We start from the raw sequence: 20,032 nt of genomic DNA, 5'->3' as shown, positions 1-20,032 counted from the left end.
CTTTCCTTCAACACACAAGGAGGGCTTCCTTTTGTTGGCAGCTGGGAGTAGGGGTACATACCCATGGCGCAACCCAGACAGATTCAATTTGATTCAGGGAGGGATCAATTTCCGATCTGTGCAATTCCATACACCACGAGAGGGCTTTCATGGTTGTAAAATTGGCAGAGGGGCGAGTCTTTCTGAAGATCGCTTTGTTCCTTGTTAGCGAAATTTGCCAGTAGACATACTTGGGAAGAGCAGACCAAATTTCTTTGAAGATGCTTTTGGCTTGAAGGGAGCCCAAATAGCATTTGGGCCAAGAACTGAAGAAAAGCAGGAGGTCAAATGGCCATGAAGTCCTGCAGTAAAGAGGGCCTAGAACCACCGACCAAACTTCCTTAGCCACCTGACAATGGAGAAAGAGATGGGGAATGGACTCTTCCAAATTTTCACAAAGCAAGCATCTGGAAGGTCCAATATGACCCCGTTTTTGAAGGTTCTCTATTGTGAGAATTTTTTTATGAGATAACATCCAACAATTTTTTTTTCCTTTGGGATAGCATTTGGTTTCTAGATTTTATTCTAGATGGAGGATTTAGGTGGTACCTGGGATTTAAAGAGCAGGTGAGAATATCCTTCTTTAACAGTGTAGCTGGCATTTTTCCATCCCCACTTATCTGCGACTGTGAGAGCTATGGGGGCACAACCTCTTAGTTTATTAATAAGTTTTTCTCTTTGTGGGAGTAGGGCCTCCAGGATGTTATCAATCTTCCACCCCTTCCACCCTCCTTGCTGATCCCATTCTGAGATCTAACCCAAATTTTCCACCCCTCCTTGCCTCATGAAGATTCTTAGAGCATCTAGGGAAAGATCTGAGCCCAAGGGATGGAGGCCTAGAATTGAGTCTGTGAAAATGTTGATGGAGGCTCCATTCCCTGAGACTTTGCTTATATTTTTCTTATGATGTCCGAAGAGGAATTAATCAATTTCCAGATGGGGAAGCCCAAAACTGTGTCCTCTCTCCCCTCCCAGTCGTTTTGCTGATTTAAATACTTTGCCCTAATCACCTGAGTCCACCATTGATTCGGCTTCGTGATCATGGTCCAATGTAGCTTTGCTCCCATTGCCATGTTTTCTATCCTCGGGTCCCTTATTCCCAATCCACCATGTTGTTTCGGAGCTCTGACCATTTTCCAATTTACCAAATGGTATTTTTTGGTTTCTGTTCTCCCTCCCTCCCACAGAAATTTCCTTATATACATCCCCATTTGGTGTAATACGAACTTGGGGGCTTGCAGGGCTGAAAACTGATACAAAGGGATAGCCGACAGGACAAACTTCACCAGGGTTGCTCTACCTGCATGGTTAAGCCATATCCCTCCCCAATTTACTATTTTTGTTTTCATTTTATCCTGAACTTTTTGCCAGGCATATGGAGCAGCTCGTCTTAGGAATATAGGTACCCCTAAATAATTAAAGTCTTTCCAATCTCTTACTACTCTGAACCCCAGGATTTCTTCAATTTTCTTCTCTTTCTGGATGGAGATATTCCAGTTGTAGATGTGGCTCTTGTTGTCATTGATGGCCCCCCCAAAGCACTGAGGAATCTATCTAAGTTTGTTTTGAAGCACCGGACAATTATAGTCGAGGCTCCTCCCATCAAAATTGTGTCGTCCGCGAACTGTCCATGATTTATACTTCTAATTCCTTCTTTGTACCTGATTCCCGGAAGATTGAGAGAAGCTCTTTCGTGCTCCAGTTTCCTACTTAGGGCATCCACCATAATGATGTATAAAAAGGGGGAGAGGGGGCAACCTTGACGTAGACCCCTGGAAGCTTTGAAGAAGCCCGCCACCCGACCATTGACTAACGGAGCAATCCAAGGGGAAGATATACACAGGTTGATCCATCTGATAAATATATCATCCAACCCCATTTTCTTGAGGACTTTTATCAGGAATCCATGCCTAACTCTATCGAAAGCATTTGCCATGTCTAGCTTTATGATCATCCCTTCATCGCCCCTGCGCCAACTCGAATCGAGAGCCTCTTGGATTAGGATAATATTGTCAAAGATTTGCCTGCCTAGGAAATCCCCCCTGGTTAGCGGAGATCAAAGAAGGCAAAAGAGGTTTGAGCCTTAAGGCCAACAACTTCGAGAAAATTTTATAGGAGACATTGCATAGGGATATTGGACGGAATCTAGAGAAGGAAGAAGGGTTCAATTCTTTGGGGATCAATGATAAGAAGGAAGTGTTTATGCTGCCCCCCATGACAAATCGCTTGAATGAGTAACCCACCATTTTGCAATGATCCTTCTTTATTATCTCCCATAAAAATTGATAGAAGCTTGCCGAGAATCCATCTGGGCCAAGAGCCTTATCAGGGGGAAGGAGAAGATTGCCCTTTGATTTCATCGACTGAAGGAGGAGATACCAAAGTTTTATTCATTTCCTCTAACACCATCTCTAGGATACTTTCCAAAAGGAATTCCTCGCTATCTAGATCCCTTGTAGGGTTGCTTGTATATAGATTTTCATAGTGTTCTACGGTTGATCTCTTACTTTCTTTGAAATTCTTGATGGTTTTCCCACCATAATTTATCTGTGCTATGTTGTTTTTTGATTCCCTAAACTTGGCTTGTTTATGAAAATTTTTGGGTTCCTATCCCCAGCCTTCAGCCAATTATTTCTTGATTTCAATCTCCAATACTCCTCTTCCCTCCTAAGGTTTGCGTGGAGGGCCTTGAAAGTCTCCGCTTCTTTTTGGAAGTTTGATACGCTTACCAGGGTTGTTTCCATTTGTCCCTAAATTGAAGCTATGTTTTGTTCCATCTCCTTGATGTTGCCTTGCAGGCTTGCCTGCCAGATTTGTTTTCCTTGAGATACTTTTTAGTGTCTCCTTTCAACTTGCGAATCTTGGACTCCCAAATAGTTACTGGGCTTCCCTCAATCCACCCTGACCAAGAGAGGGCAACAACCTCCAAGAAATCAGGGATATCAAGCCACAGGGGAGAAAAGCGAAAGGGGATAGGACCCAGATCCAAGGGTTGAGAGATCATTAGACTGATCGACTGATGGTCAGAACCAGACCACGATAGAATAGAGGATTTAAGGCAGAAATTTAGGATAAGGAGGTTGTCAGAGGCAAGAAAGCGGTCTAGCCAGGCTGCGATATGGCTCACACTTGCCCTTTTATTGGTCCAAGTATACAAAAATTTTTGGGGCTTGACATCAAAGAGGTTCAAAGTTAATATGAGATCTTCCATATGCTCCTAGAGGGCATCTCGAACAATGGAGCCACCCCTTTTTTCATGGCTTCCCATTGTTGTATTGAAATCTCCTCCCAGAATACACTTTTGACCATACTCTATACCTTTTAGCTCCATCAGGGATTTCCAACATTCTTGCTTTTCTCGAAAATGAGTGGGCATGTAGACATTGATCACTGTGAAGGATTGATGCATCTCTATTATATTAAAAGAAGTTGCAATCCAATGAGTAGTTTTTAAAGAACTTACCAATTACAGTTTCGTAGGGTTCCACATCATACAAAGTCCTCTTGATGCCCCTCTTGAACTGACTGTTTCTAGGTTGCTACGACTCCAAATCTTGTTTTGGATTGAGTGAAGGGTCTGCTCATCCAACTTGGTCTCATGTAGTAGGGTGACATCTGGTCTTTCCTTTTGGATTAGGGATTTCACTTCCATTATTCTTTTTACTGATCCTAGTCCCCTACAATTCCAAGAGATTATATTCATTAATCACTTTTTTGTATTTCCCACCCCCTTACTTGGGCCCATATTATTTCCTTTCCCCCCCCTCCTTTGTTCCCTGCTCCTGCTAGTTGACGAGGGATAGTGTGTTGGACTCCCAACTCTTTGTCTTTTTCAGTTTTTTCCCTCCTTATTTCCTTGTTTGTTTTTCTTCCTGCTTTTTTACCTTTTCTTTTTGTTTTCTTTGTCCTTGTACTTTCTGGTCTTTCATCTGCAGAACTCTACGGTGCAGATGTCCCTGGACCTTCCTTTGATGTAAGGAATCCATCATCGTCCTCATCCTCTTCCGAGGATTCTTCTGAGCTACTAGCGGTGTCCGGGCTAGAGCTCACTACCTTATGGATTTTTGGGGCTTAAACCAGGGTGGCAAGGACCTCCTAAGAGGAGGAAGGAGGGGGGAATGGAACTTTCGGCTCTTGGAGCAGAGCCCAAAACAGCAAAATGATTCTCTGACACCAGACCGGAATCACCCACCATTGGCGAGCCCGAGGGAAGGGGTTGAGCAGGGCCAACATCCTTGGTGTCTGGAATGGAGCTTGGGGTACCCTCATTGAGCGAATGCTTCCTTCTTTTAACTTGCTGCCAATGGTCTTTAGGATCCCCTAATTGCTTCTCTAAGACTTCCAAGCTTTTTGGGCAACATTTAGCAAAGTGCCCATACTCATGGCACAATTTACATTTAAAAGGCAGTTGGTCATAGTCTACTTCCTGCACATGCGTCCAACTATCCATTCAGAGATTGACAGCTGCGGGAAGGCCTCTCTCTAAGTCCACCTCACAGATCCTAGCACAAAAGAATAGGCCATGTTTTGGCTCCCAGCAGTCAATGTACTTCCCCAGGGAATTCCCTATGAGCTTGAAAGTCGCGTCATTCCAGCAGTGCAACGGGAGGTAAGGCAACTTCACCTAGACAGGAACCGAGGATGGAACATCGCATTCCGGATTGAAGCTAGGACTCCAACAATCCAGATACAACCCCTGGGCTCCCATAAAGTATGGTCCACTCCTGAACACCAAATCTCTATCCAACCTATTCTCAAAGTAAAAATTATAAAAACCTTTGCCACAAAAGGAGATTACCTCTCCTTTAATAAGAGGCTTCTAGTTCTTCTCGATCCAGGCTTTAACTGTCCTAGGGGGTGGCCATAGGCCCATAGATTGGCCAATCAAACCCCAGTCTGTAAGCTGCAGGGTGCGAGAGCAGGCCTGAGGGGTGCATATCTCTATCTTGGGAATCTCCTCTGCTCTCTTCACAAACTTTGACTCGCCCTGCTTACTGAACTTAGGAGCTGACGCAACCAAAATGTTGAAGGCCACAAGTTCTGCGAGCACAAACGTCGCTTGGGCAAGCTTCGCCATTGAGGAGACCAACCCAACCCGGTAGGAGTAGGAACAAGCCTCGTGAAGACCGCAACAAGCATTCAGAGCCCACACAGAGATATCAGAACTTCCCACCCAATGAACAAGACGAGAATCGAGCCAGAGGGGCCGAGACCCGAGCAGGAGGTGCGCTGAGGACCCTCAAAAGGAGCCCGAGCGACTGACTGCGAAGCAAGTGCTACGCACCACAGCTAGGTCAACCTTGTTCCGCTTCACTCATACATGCATTCACTTAATTAGATATTTACCATTGTTATGCAAATGATTAGATGATTGTAAACAAAACAGTGAGGAAGTGAGGGTTAGATGGAGCAAACCGACATGCCTCTAGACCTAGAAGATGATTATGGAAATTGCCCAAAACTTATCCCAATGAAGTGACCACTTGCAACCACCAATGTTAGCTTGAAACTTTCTGCAAACACCAAGTGTTAGAACTAAAAATCCAGTGATAACCCAATGAATGACTGAATGAGGTAAAAGAGGGTAGATGAGGGCTACGAGAGGGGGCGCTAAGCCTAGAAAGGCTAGCAGCTAAGGGTGAAAGCAGGGCAACAAGGCCAAAAAGGCCTATGGCTAAGGCAGTGAAGGCCTTAAGGCCTATGTTAGGGCTAAAGGAGGCCCTTAGGGCTCGTGACAGGGTAACAGGAGGCCTTAAGGCCTGCCACAAGGGAAAAGAATGTAGCCGAGAAGGAAGGAGGGAGGCCAAGAGGTTTGCGACCAAGGAAGAGGAGGGTTGAGAGGCCTTAAAGGCCTACGGTATAGGTGAGCAAGGAAGAATGAGGGCAACAGATGAGGCTAAGGCCTTGGGCTAGCATATGGCTAGGGCTTGGCTGCCCTAGAAGGCTGACGACAGGGGTAAAATAAGTTGCGACAAGGCTTGGAGGGCCTATCTAGGCCAGCTTCTCACCAAGAGCAGAAGAGGAGGCTGCAGCTAGGGCTAAGAAAGCAAATGTTTGGCCTAGAAGGCCTAAAAAATTTTCGGACCATTGCAAAAAATTCAGATTATGAATAAGATCTCCAAAATCGCCAAAAATTACCAAAAAAATGCCACAAAGGGCTAGCGGCTTCCTTCTTTGCCTTGATGTTGATCTTGGAGGAGAAGTAGAGGGTGGATCTTGCCTTCCTAGGCCTAGATCGACCTCTAAAACCCCCAACGATTTTCTTCAAGGCTAGAAACCCTTGAACTCTTCCAAAATTTCAGGTTTTCCTTGAGGAATCACTTGCACAAATGAAAACAAATTTTTCCAAAACCCCAAATATATACAAAATTTAAAATTAACCCTAAACCCCAATTGCTGCAAAACAAGGGTTAGAAAAATAATTTACAAAAAGTTATCTTACAAAATTATATATACAAAATATTTAAAAATATACAATCCTTATTAAATAAATATTTTTTGAGAATAATATTTTTTGAATAAATAATGACAATGGATCAATGTGTTTTCGAAAGTTAGATATATTGGCCACAACCTTTAGCAAAGTAAGAATACCATATAAATTTCCTGGAGCCCAAATAAGGTTGGCCCGTGCCCATAGTCTATGATCTTGGAACCCAAGGGCTCGTGTACTTGCAGATCTCTATAGTCTTTCTAAAAAAAATCGTAAGATCATTTAATGAATCAGATCACCTAAGATAAATCCAAAATTTACCAATAGAATGTTCCTATCATTGACAAATGAAATAACAATTTATATAGCACCGAAGCACAATATAGGATTAACACATAACTAACACGTACCACAGATCAATGAGACAAGGACACCATGAACTGAACCCCAAAATCTTTTATTATGATATCAAACGTTCCAAGCAGAGCAATGGCTCAATGCCAGCATTACAAATTCACGTTGTCCAGAATCATTCTCATCATGACTTGAGAAGCAAATGGTTTCTAATTTATAGAAAAATCCTTCAATTGGAAAATAATGGCTAGTTGGTTTGATCCCCGTCAACATAATCTTGACTGTTGATAATTGCTTGATGATCTTTTAATCTCCATCGTCGAAAACATTTATTTTGAGGAAATTTCGAATTTCTCATAAAACCCATTTTTTATTAATCCAAAAATTAATTTTTTGGATTAATTTCCTCAAAATTTTGACTTTGACTTAACCACCAAGGTCCAAGGGCTTAATTTTTCTTAAAAAGTCCAATTTTGCCTTGGTGGGGGACCTCCAAAAATTAACTTCTTATTGACCCACAATTTTTTTGGTCATTTTCCACTTGGAGAAAAATAATTTCTCTAAAATTATTTTTTGACTCAAAATTAATTAAATTTCTGGTTTAGGATTTTTTTTTTGGTCAAGTAAGAGTGGAGCCTTCAATTAACCGAAAAAAAAGATTACATATGGTACACGTCTTTACAAGTGTAAAGACCAACAAAAGACAGACCCGTTGATGATTAACAAACAACAGGGTCAAAAAGACCCACAACCTTACACACAAAAACAAAATTAGTCCCCTGGTCATTATTCCTAAGTGTTTCGACTATTGATCTCTCCCCAGTTCTTATCGCTCAATCTCCACTGTCGACCTAACCTTCAATCGGATGGTTGATATTCTCTTCGATCAATAGAGTTGCACGGTGATCTTGCACCGTAGATCAAAACCCATTTGATCCGATGATCCACAATGATATCACATCGGAAAACTTGCACTACACTTACCCGCTTCACGGAGCCGATATAGATTATAAACCCTTGGTCTATAAAACTTTGGGTTCGCTCTTAGACTTAACCTCTGACCATTTTAAAACTTGATATCCATTCGATAACGAAGGCCATCAAGTCTTGCACTGTAGATCAAAACCCATTTGATCCGACGGTCCTCAATGATATCGCATTGGAAAACTTGCGTGACACTTACCTGCTTCACGGAGCCAATATAGATTATAAACCCTTGGTCTATAAAACTTCGGGTCCGCTCTTAGACTTAACCTTTGACCATTTTAAAACCCGATATCCATTCGATAATGAAGGCCATCAAATCCTATGGCCTGGGACCCTTCAACTAGCACGCTATTTACCAAATACTCAACCCCCGTAGTTAGCTATGTCGTAAGCATTGACTTTGGGATCGACGGTTAGGATTTTACTGCGGCACTTCAACCAGGCTCAAGGACTTCCGCTCTCTCCTCCTTCCTCTTGTCTTCCTCCAGTTCATTATTCATGGTCTGGAAGTATGCCATGTCTTTGGCTGCCTGTCGTTGACAATCATCACGCAGTTTACCAGAGGGTATAGAATCCCAGTTGTACCGAATATAGCTTTCCTTACATAGCACTCCTTCATTCACCAGATGATCAGCTAACATATTGGCTTTTCTTCGCACATGAACGAAGCTGACGGTTCTCAGGGTTTGCAAGTGGGAATGAATACGCTGAAAGACCTGCGAGAGCCTCCAATGTTTCGACACTTTTCCAGGTGTCGTTCCATTACACATTTTCTTGGCCGCATTAATGACCAATTCAGAGTCAGCTTCAATGATGGCATTGTGTAAATTTGACTCCATCAGGATTTCCAGGCACTGCTCTAAGGCCATGAGCTCCGCCATGTTATTAGTGGCAGTCCCCAAATGACTGTGAAAGATATCCTTTATGCGCCCCTGCTCATCTCTTATGACACTGCCAAATCCAACCATCCCTGGGTTGCCCTTAGAGGCCCCGTCTATATTGATTTTCAAAAAACCATGAGGAGGCTGCCAGATATCTTTACCAGCAGTTGTTTTGCTCACACCCTTGACAGTGCCTTGGGGAACCAGAGAATGGAGACCCAACTATAGCAGTATGTGAGCATCCTGGGGCGAAGGAGGGTCCTCAGGAATTTTCCACATAAGGGCTCCTACTGTATCTTTGAGCTGTCGTAAAATTTGGACAATGATGTTCTGGGTCGAGCCTGTTTTGTTCTTGAAAATCCTGCCATTGCGTTCTTTCTAGACATCCCAGATAATAAAGCCTGGAACCAGAGTCCAAGCCTTGTTAATGATTTCATTACCTGAGAAGTCTTTCCTCCAATTCTTCAAAGTGTTGGTGATGCTGAGTCTGTCCCTGTTAGTTTGCCTGAAGACTGAGGTTGCCCAATCCCACAAGGTAGAGGTGAAGGGGCAGAGGTTTAGTAAATGTCCCATTGTCTCCTCCTGTAAGCCACATAGATGGCATTTGGATGGGCCAACAAAGCCCCTTTTCAGAAGATTTTCCTAGGTAAGAATTTTCTTTTGGTGAACCAACCATATAAACAACTTGATTTTCATCCATTGCGAGTTCTGCCAAAGGTCATTCCAAACCTGATCAGGGTTTGGATAATCAAAACCTAGGGCCATGCGTTTAGTTTCTTTGAGGTTGAAGGTGCCTTTGGTGTTTCGACCCCATCTCAATTGGTCAGACGAGGATGACACCAAAATCTTCCTTTGCTCCAAGTCAAGAGCAAGAGAATCCGCCTGGGCCTTCAAAGGACTCTCTTCACTATAACCAAGATCCTTCCACATTCTCCATTTACCATTGTTCCTTACCTGATCCCAGAAGTCACTTACCATAAGTAAACCTTTGTTGTCAGTGTCATTTTTGAGAGCGGTTAGTTCTTCCCTAAACAAATTTGGTTCCTGCTGCCAGTTATCCTCCCAAAACCGTGCAAGGTTCCCAGCTTGGATCTCCCAGAAACTATGCTTCTGGATAATGGCTCTATTCTCCCAAGCAAGGTTCCAAATGTGGGAGCCCTTGATGAGCCTTGACATTCGGATATGATCCCTCTCCTGCCAATTATTTGCATATTTCTGCTTCCAAATCTTGGCCCAAGGGGTGGCCGATTCCTTGAGCCACCTCCACCAAAGTTTGGCTCCTGAAACTCTGCTAAGGATTTCAGGGTCATGAAGCCCCAAACCACCATGGGCCTTAGGTTTGCAGAGCTTGTCCCAAGCTACCAAAGCCCACTTCTTTTTCTCTTCCCCTTTGCCCCAAAGAAAATCTCGTTGAATACTCCTGATTTGTTGCATAACTCCTTTAGGAGCAGGAAGAGCTGAAAACATGAAAATGGGTATAGCCTACAGGACAACCTTTGTAAGCACAAGACGCCCCGCCAAATTCAAAGACCTGCAGGTCCATTTCCTGACTTTGTCCTGAAGTTTATTAGTTACTAGCTCCCACACTCCCTTGCTCAGAGGTTTGTCAATAAGAGGCATTCCAAGGTACTTGGAAGGTAACTGATCCCTTTGAAACCCAAGAATTCTGGTGAGGTTCCTTTGAATAGCAATGTCAATGTTAAAAAAGAACACCTTTGATTTGTCAAGGCTTACCTTTGTACCAACAGCCAATGCAAAGTCGTTCATGATTTCTTTGAAAGCTCTGGCTTCCTTGACCGTAGGAATGCCCTGCAGCATTGTGTCATCAACAAATTGTTGATGAGTAGAAGCAACACCATCCGGAGTAAGTTTCAGACCCTGGATTCTTCCTTCAGAATTTGCCAGTTTGATCGCTCTGCCTAGCCCTTCCATCATGAGAACAAAGAGGAAGGGGGAGAGCGGATCCCCTTTTCTGAGACCCCTAGAAGGCATAAAGGTTCTAGAGGAGAGCCGTTCAGTAGAATGGAGAAGCTGACTGTGGATACAAGGGCCATAACCCATCTTATCCAATTGTGGTCGAAGCCATAAGCTCTTAGCACTGCCCTGATGTAAGACCAGCTTAGCTTATCATATGCTTTTGCTAGGTCAAGTTGCATGATCATACCAGCTTGCTTATTGCTCTTAAGAGAGTGTACCACCTCGTGAGCTTGTATGATGTTGTTGAGAATTTGTCTTCCTTCCACAAATCCAGTTTGCTCCTCTGAGACGAGAGCAGGAAGAAGAGGCTTGATTCTGTTAGCAATCACTTTGGAAATAATTTTGTACACCACATTACATAAGGCTATGGGTTTGAATCTGTCCGGTGTCATAGCTTTTTCCTGCTTTGGAATCAAAGCTATGAAAGAGGCATTAAGAGCTTTCAAAACAATATTGGATCTTCTAGAGTCTTCCACAACATCAAGGATATCTTGTTTGACTGTTTTCCAGCAAGCTTTGAAGAAGTCCACATTGAAGCCATCAGAGCCAAGAGCTTTCCCATTTTGCATCTCATTGATAACTTCACTAACCTCCTCTTCAGACACTGGCTTGTTAAGGTTGTGGTTGTCTTCCTTGGTTACAAGCTTAGGAATGAACTTGGTGAATTTGTTAATGAACCGAGATCTGTCGACGAGAGTAGGACAGATTCCATTTCTTTGTGAGAGACGAGCTCTTTCCCTTGAGAGTCTTTAAGTTTTGAAATTTTGTTATGAGATCTGTGATCCAAGGTTGATCTATGAAAAAACTTCGTGTTTCTTTCTCCTTCTCTAATCCACTGCACGCTCGATTTCTGTCTCTAGAAAATCTCCTCTTGCATGCATCGATCGCCCCATTCGTTCTGAAGAGAGTCAGCCTGAATTTTCCGTTCCTCGGTAAGACCTTCTGAGATGATGATCTGATTAATCTCTTGGAGTTTTTTCTCAACTTCTCTTTTGGCTTTAAAAATATTACCAAACTCTTTTTTGTTCTAATCTTTAAGCCTAGATTTGATGTGTTTAAGTCTCTGCTGCAACATGAACATTTTAGTGCCTTGAACGGGCATATCTTCTGCCCACCATTTGTCAATATTGCTGGTGAAGTTAGGGTGAGAGAGCCAAACATTTTCAAACCTAAAAGGTCTGTTCCTCGGTGTACCCATGAAAGTAGCTTCAAGCTGGACAGGCCAGTGGTCCGAGCCTCTGAAGGGAAGGATTAAAGCTGACATATCAAGGCCTTTGAGAAAGAGGTCCTCTGAGATTATGAATCTATCTAGTTTAGAGGCGACTTGAGAAGCCCCTCCCCTCTTATTATTCCAAGTAAAAGTGCCATTTACTGTTTCAGTGTCCACTAGCCCCATGTTATTCATGAAGTTCTGGAAGGCAATGGAGTCTCTGCCTAGTTTTTGGTACCGCCTTTTTTCTCTGTAAGAGATCTGATCATATTGAAATCCCCAGCCAAAATCCAGGGCATATCAGGATATCTCTCTCTCAGCTTCTCAAGGGAGGTGAGAAGCTTAAGTTTGTCTTCTAGTTTTTGAGGACCGTAGACGTTAGTGATCATGTAGATCTCCTTATCACCCAAAGGTTGAATCACCAGCGATAGATAGTTCCTAGAAGCTTCAGCATCCAAGATTCCAAGTTTTTGAGGATCCCATAGAGTAAGAATCCCACCCGCCGAGTTATCCGCTTTAACCTCTAGATACTCATACTTGATTAACCATTTGCTGTGTATCTCTCTGATCTTGTCCATTGAATATTTTGTTTCCTGAATAAAAACCATATCTGATTTTTCTTCTTTCATTCTACTGCTAAGAGTTCTTTGTTTCCTTTTACTTCCTAGACCCCTAATGTTCCAGGTTGTAAGCTTCATTAAGAAAGGTTTGTAAAGGAGTAACTGGTAAGATCCCTCATCTTACCTGAGTTAATCATAAGTTTCCCACATTCAGTCAGCAACTCATTCTGTGTTTTTCTTCCTCTTTTCCTACCCGGGTTCTTGGAAGAATGCATTGGTGTATCCTCCATCGTTTTCACTCCCATATTCTCCTGGCTATCATGGTTTCTTTTGACTCCAGAACACTTCGTTTGTGATCTCCAGAGGAAGAGCTGTTGAACCCTGTCAAACTCCTCTTTTGGCAGAGAGTCTACCCCTTTGGTGATTCCCTGCTCCAGAAACTTTTCTAGATCTAAATTCTCCCTCTCTAGAATCTCCTGCAGTTCATGGTCTTCCATTCCAGCCTCACTTGGGGTCATCTCGTGGTCCCTATTGAGCTCCATAATGCTCGGCATATCATCCTTTTGTTTGCTTTTTTCTGGTATATCCTCCATATTAGTATCCCTTTCCTTCTCAGTGGGAATATTCTCCGATTCCTGGTTTGTCCCGTTGTTTTCGACTTCTTCTTCTAAGATCTTGAAACTATTGTGACTCGGTTGTCCGTCTTCATTAATTTTCTTTTGGTACCGCTTGCCTCCTTTCCCTTTGTCCCCAACCTTAGTAAAACCTTCGGGATCCTTGCCCGTAGTGGCTTTCGTATTTCTCTCCAGCTTATTCAATGTGCAGTCCTTGTATAGGTGCCCGTGTTCATGGCACTAACGGCACCTAAATGGGACGTGTTCATAGTCCACCGCCTGCACCCATTCCTCATTATACACTTCTAAAATGGTTGCATCCGTAAGTGCCCCAGATAAGTCCATTTCCACATATCTGGGCGAAGGAAGTGTATTTGCCTCTTAGAGTAGCATCTGCGATATTTATAAAATGCCCTAGCTTGTTGTTGATAGCCTCTAGAGACTCCGACAGCCAATAATCTAAAGGAAGGGAATAAAGTCTTATCCATACTGGCACCGAGGTGAAAGTTTCTCGTTCTGGGACAAAGTTCATTACCCATGGTCTCATATAAAGGCCTGCAGAAGCGTAAAAATAGGGTCCTCCCTCGAACACTCTGTCTTTATCCTCTAAGCTTGTGAACACCATCGTGAAGAAGCCCTTGGACCCAAGGTGAAGGTCAATTTCTCCCTTTGGTTTCCAGTGGTTCCTTATCCATGCTTGCAAAGCCTTCTTCGTTGGTCAAATCCCCATAAATTTACAGATAACAACATATTTTGACATGTGATCTCTGTGTACCTGCAATGCTGGGTCACTTAAAATGACTTGACGAATAGTGGTCGACTTGGTTTTATAGACCCCTGATGTACTCATAGGAGCAACTTTCGAACTGCTAATCTCTATCCTCTTCTCCTTACTAGCTTCCTCATGATTCTCTTCTGTCCTTGAGGTATGATAGTTTATGATTTTTCTGTATTCTTAGCCTTTGTTCCCACCTCCGTTGGTTTCTTGAAGCGATGCGATCCAACTCGCTTGCTTTTGTCCGCAACCACTTGATTATAGGAGGGCGCTGATCTCCCTCCTCCGCGCCTCGCCATGGTCACCAACGACAAAACCCTAAAGCAAAACCCTGATATGCTTCAGTCTCTCTGAATGATAACTGTTATTCGGCTTAAGATTTTATTTTATTTTAGCCAGAAAAATTAATTAATTGATACAAGAGGGGATTTATTATTTTCCCACCCTCAAATATTTTAGCCATGGTGTCTAAGTATGAGGGACCATGCACTAAAATATATTTTACATCGAGATATCACAAATTCAACCCTCAAAGGGGGAATACACTTTTACATATAGACTCTCAAAATAATTATCCAATTTTATGACACAGTCTGATCTGGTAGACCAAGAGATCTTTAATAATTTTTTTTAACCAAATAGCTTAAATTATTCCCAAACCACTGTAATAAAGACTCAATATAACACTAGGACTCACCTAAGACCTTGTCAATGAATTCCACCTTAGCTTTGGGGTTTAAATTGGAGGAAAAACTTTGTTGATTATCCATGTTTAGAAACACACATAATGCGCTAGGGTTAAAAAACTTCCTAGGATGGAACTCGTCACCAAAAGCAAAAGCTTACCTAGGTGTTGTTACATAATTTAATGGTCATACTAGCATCATTTACATTACAATTTGCAGAAATTGGGTTTACAATGACGTAACATGTGGCTGGCTGATGATTTGGAGCTTTGAAAAATTTTGTACATTGCTTTCTTGGGCTTGTGACAAAATGAGTGCAACAATAATCAATGCACATTTGTAATAACACACCCTTGCTTTTCCACGCTGAAAATTGTGAAATGTCAATACATTGTATTACCATTTGAATTTTAACCAGGAAAAGCCTTACAACCCTTACTTTTCCAAGCTGAATATTGTGAAATGTCAGTACAGTGTGTTACCATTTGAATTTTAAGCAGAAAAAAACCTTATTTAGTTTCTTCTTCGCTGAAAATGATCATTTTCAGTCATTGTAAACGTTAAGATGTCATGACATATTTTCTTTACAATCTTTATTGGGACTTGTTGAAAGTTTAATATTTGTCAAATTTTCAGGATAAAATATACTTAAAACTACACTAAAACTGTGAAGTGGTCCAATTTATAATCCAATAGAATTTGTCATCCACTAATCTTAACATACCCTGTTTATTCATGAGGTTGTTTGTTGCAGGTTAATCCCAGTGCAAATGTCTCAGACTGGATGCTTGGTCTAGCTGCCATGGTGATTGTGGCAAACATTGTCACGATTGTTACTTTAGGGGTAAGAATTCCGACTTTTTCTTGAATGTGCTAAAGTGATCAGAAATATAGCAATGAATGTAAAGGTAGCACATGCAACATCTGATTTCTTTTTTTATCGGAGTAGAAAATATCTTGTCTTTGAGGAATTCTATCCTGCACTTTCATAAGGGATATTAATATGATGGGTACCCACTGTTTGTCTCCTAGGATATTAAAATGTAATGTAAGTGAACCTCAAAGTGCAACACAAATACAGCATTATAAAGAGATCTGGAAAGTATATACTAAAAGAAATGGACCGTAAAATCTGAAATAATCTCATCAAAATGTCGAAAAGTTAAAGAAAATTTGAAGCTAGAGGTCCATACTGTCATAAAAGAGATTAAATTCAAACTTACAGGCTCACCTCATAGTGGTATTCATGTAGAGCCAATGAAAAATATAAAAATGTAATAGCTTTCAGCAAAATCATGACTATACTGTTAGTATAGTTCAAACCCATGTTGCACAAAGCGGGGACGAAGCAGGTGCATTTTTGAGAAGTGAAGTGTTGGAAGCATCATTTTCCAAAAATCCTAGGAAGTGAAGCGTCTATATATATATATTGTGTTTGTATTAAAAAAATACATCTAGAATGCCAAATTAGTTGCAAATAACATGAAAGCATGCATATTTATATATAAATCGAGATAGAAATGACTTCCATAGTACATTAATGATTAATTATTCGAGCATCAACCATCTAGAATCTAGATTCTATCAATTATAAACAAGCATACAAATTAAGTCATATAATAGAAAGTAGACTATTAACATATGGAATGAAATAGGTTATCTAGCAATTGTCAACAGTAACATGATCAAATAGTTATGTTTGCTGGAAATATTAAGAGGGGGGTGGATTAATGTTTCCCTTATTTTTCACAATTGGTTAGTTTATCCTTTTAAACATTCAAAGTAATTGTTAGGATATTCCGACACATAGGATATAGTTAAGTTCAACTTGGTCTAGTATAGAGTTAGGTTAGAGTTAGGTAAAGTGTGTTTCTTTACCGTTGTACATTTTGTAACTTACAATCCGACGGTCACGATATGTAGTGATCCGACGGTTCACTCTCACCTCGGTATTACCGACACTTGATCCGTGGCTTGACACCCGATTGGTCCATGAGTTCTATTTAAAGCGCATGGAGGGTCATTGTTCGGGTAATCCGTGCATGAGAGAAGCTTATGTAAATTTTCATTCTTTGATTAATAAATTGTCTGTACCCACGTTGGGACAGGCCGTGGACTGTTTCCCTCCTTGCACTCTGAGGGTTTTAACCACGTCAAAAATACTGGTGTATTGATTTGAGATCTGGTTGTGAGCGGTGTCCTCTTGGTATTCTTTCTGAGGAACTTACCCTGTAAATTCCTACATGGTATCGGAGCTATTTGAGGGCCGCGTCCGTTGGTGATCCAAATCTGAAGCCGGTAGAACTGCATGCGGCTGTCGTTTCCTAGATCTGTTGTTTCTGACTGCTTTCGGGCCGAGAGGACTGCTCTGTTGCGTTCAGAGCATCTATTTCAGTGAGGAACCCCTTTCGTTTCACGCGAAAAGGTTTCCGGTAGCCCTAGCTGCGTCATTTTTCAGATCGGGAGGTATACAGTGTTTTTTTTTGCAGTTTACTGTCATTTTCTCTCTGCTTATTTCGGTTTCGGTTTATTTAGCCTTTTTTTTTCCGGATCTATACCTTTCATTTCTGCGTATGCTCTTTGCCCTGCGACTCTGTGCGATCTGGGCAAATCAGAAACAGAAAGAAAGGATTTTTCTCATGCGTATGCTCTTTTCCCTGCACCTTAGTGTGATCTCGGAAAATCAGAAACATTGAGAAAAATATTTAGTTTTTCGGCTAAAAGCTAACTTTGAGATTTTTTTTAAAATTTCTAGTTTTTTGGCTAAAGCTAACTTCGAGCCGTAAGGTTCGTTTTTCTTTGGATATTCGTGTTGGGTTTTGTGTTTTGTGTTTTGTAGGGGAAAAGAGTCTTCCCAAGGCAAGCACGCAAATCGAGGCCCCCCCCCCCCCCCCCCTCTCTCTCTCTCTCTCTCTCTCTCTCTCTCTCAAATATTTTGTATAGATCAATTGGTTCAAAGACCTTTTAAGAGAGTAGAGGTCTTGGGTTCAAGTCTCCATTTTGTGGGGGCGGATTTTTTCATTCCCGCACATTCGCGCACTTTGCCGGCAACGTCAACAATTTTTTTTCAAAAAGCCATAACTTCTTCATCCGGAAGCCTTTTTCAGAGCCGTTTTTTTTAAAACCGCCTATTTTTTCGAGATCTATCCATTGGACCACTTACTTTCAACATCTTCAGCTTCAGTTGTTTTTCAAAAAATGGAAAGTCCATGCCAAGTCATTCTTGACAGCACTAACTACTTCCAATGGGTAGCCTACATGGGAGATTTACTTAGAAGTAAAGGTCTCTTCAGAATAGCCACAGACCAAGAGAAGAAACCCAAAGATGAAGACAAAGCCGAAAAATGGGAAAATCGACAAGATCAAGCACGTGGTTTGATAGGAATGTCTGTTTCTCCTGATCTTAGATTCCACATTGCAGAAATTGAAACTCCTCATGAAGCATTAGAAAAACTTGCTAAAGTTTTTGGGATTAAAAATGAAATTAGAGCCCATCAACTTGAGAATGAGTTGCTTACTTTGGATCCTAATAATTTTTCTTGCATTGAAGATTTCTTGTCCAAATTCAAGACCCTTAGATATCTCTTGGAAGGTGTTAAAGTTAAGAAAGAAGATGGTAACCTTATTTATTCCATCCTTACTAAGTTGGGACCAGCCTACTCTGTATTTGTTTCCACTTTCCATTCTACCAGGGAAGCTTTCATTTGTCAAGGCAAAGACTACAAGCCCCCTTCCTTTGACTCCTTTTGTGATTCCTTAATAAGAGAACAAGAAAAACTCTTACACCTTGGTCTTCTTAATCTTGGAAACTCTTCCTCGAAAGCGTTAGCCGCCCAGCAGCAACCAAATTCAAAGAATCCTAAGAAGTCTTATCCTCAAAGGAATGGTCCTAAACCAACTCAGCCTCAAGATGAAAGATCATTTCAGCAATATGACAAGACCAATAAAAACAAATGGAAGAAGACTGACAGACATTGTAACTTTTGTAATCGAGATGGCCACTTAGAATCTAAATGCTTTAAGAAGATGGAAGCCTTGGAAGCCGCAATGAAGAAACATAACATCCATCTGGAGCCTACTTCAACTTCAACTTCCGGAACGACATTTTCTGCATGTCATCGTCAATCATCTCAGTCTGGTTATGCATTAAATGTATCTTCTTCTTCTTCTCATTCTCATGAGTGGCTCATTGATTCTGGAGCCTCTTGTCACATGGCCAAAAACCAAGCCATGTTTTCTTCTTTAAATGATTGTAACACCAAAAATATATATGTTGGTGATGATAGATCTCTTAATGTTGTAGGGACTGGAACTGTTCATCTAGACAATGGTCAGTTCAATGATGTATTATGTGTTCCAAACTTATCCTGCAACCTTCTATCTGTCTATCAGATAACTCATTCAGGTGAAGGTAAAATTGTTGAATTTTCACCTCATGATGTTGTAATCAAGGATCTAAAAGATCCTAAACAGATTCTAGCTACTGGTCTTGCTGATGATTCCAAAAGGTTGTATAAGTTTCACAACTTTGGGTCATCCCATCTTCCCTCAGTATTTGTTGCTCATAATGATGAAGTGAGCAAACTTTGGCATGAGCGGTATGGTCACTTAAACTATCGCTCCCTTCAGCATCTATGTAAAGAAAACATGGTGACAGGTCTTCCTATGGTATCTTGCAAAGATGGTGTTTGTTCCGGATGTGTACTCGGAAAACATCATCGGGACAGTTTTGACAAACGTGCCTCTTGGCACGCCTCAGCCCCTTTACAGCTTGTGCACAGTGATTTATGTGGTCCTCTTCCTGTTGCTTCATTCTCTGGCTGCAAGTACTTCTTAACTTTCATTGATGATTTCTCCAGACGCACTTGGGTATACTTCTTAAAACTCAAGAGCGAAGTATTTACCACCTTTTTGGCCTTCAAAGCATTCGTTGAAAAACAATCTGGACATCAAATTCTTAAGCTAAGAACTGATAATGGTGGAGAATATGTTAAAAATGCATTCATCAACTTTTGCACCGAAAATGGAATTCAAATGCAACATACTGTTCCATACACTCCACAACAAAATGGTGTAGCTGAAAGGAAAAATCGCACCTTAAAGGAAATGGCTAATTGTATGCTGCAATCTAAAGGACTCAGTCTTAGTTTTTGGGCCGAAGCAATTAATTGTGCAAATTATATAATCAATCGCACTCCTACTAAGGTTCTAGAGAATATCACTCCAGAAGAAGCCTGGAGTTCCATTAAACCAGATGTAAGTCACTTTCGTGTGTTTGGAAGTGAAGCATGGGCCCATATTCCAGATGAAAAGCATAAAGCCTTAGAACCTAAGAGTGAGAAATGTACTTTTGTTGGATATTCTGAAGATGTAAAAGGCTATAGACTTATTCCATTTAAGTCCAAAAATGTTATCATTAGAAGAGATGTAAAATTTGATGAAAATAAATCGGCCTGCGAGCCTAGTCCGGCGGATGTGCCACCTCTTCCTATCTCTTCTATCTTTGAAAACATTTC

General features: G+C 41.5%; 1 protein-coding gene across 1 annotated transcript in view; it reads left to right on the top strand.

The window, feature by feature from the left end:
• The window catches only part of LOC149209027 (uncharacterized), a 103,550-nt gene that overhangs the window by 9,243 nt on the left and 74,275 nt on the right, over nt 1-20,032 (top strand). Inside the window, exon 2 of the mRNA XM_089394192.1 lies at nt 15,271-15,360. Within this exon, the coding sequence (XP_089250318.1) occupies nt 15,271-15,360 (90 nt within the window). The remainder of the gene's footprint in view (nt 1-15,270; nt 15,361-20,032) is intronic.

Source organism: Pinus tabuliformis, chromosome 1_2, assembly GCF_031772625.1.
Source record: "Pinus tabuliformis cultivar Carrire ecotype Pingquan chromosome 1_2, CPIR1, whole genome shotgun sequence".
Taxonomy (NCBI): Eukaryota; Viridiplantae; Streptophyta; class Pinopsida; order Pinales; family Pinaceae; genus Pinus; species Pinus tabuliformis.
Note: the sequence above shows the minus strand (reverse complement) of the source record. Positions and strands in the feature narration are given on the sequence as shown.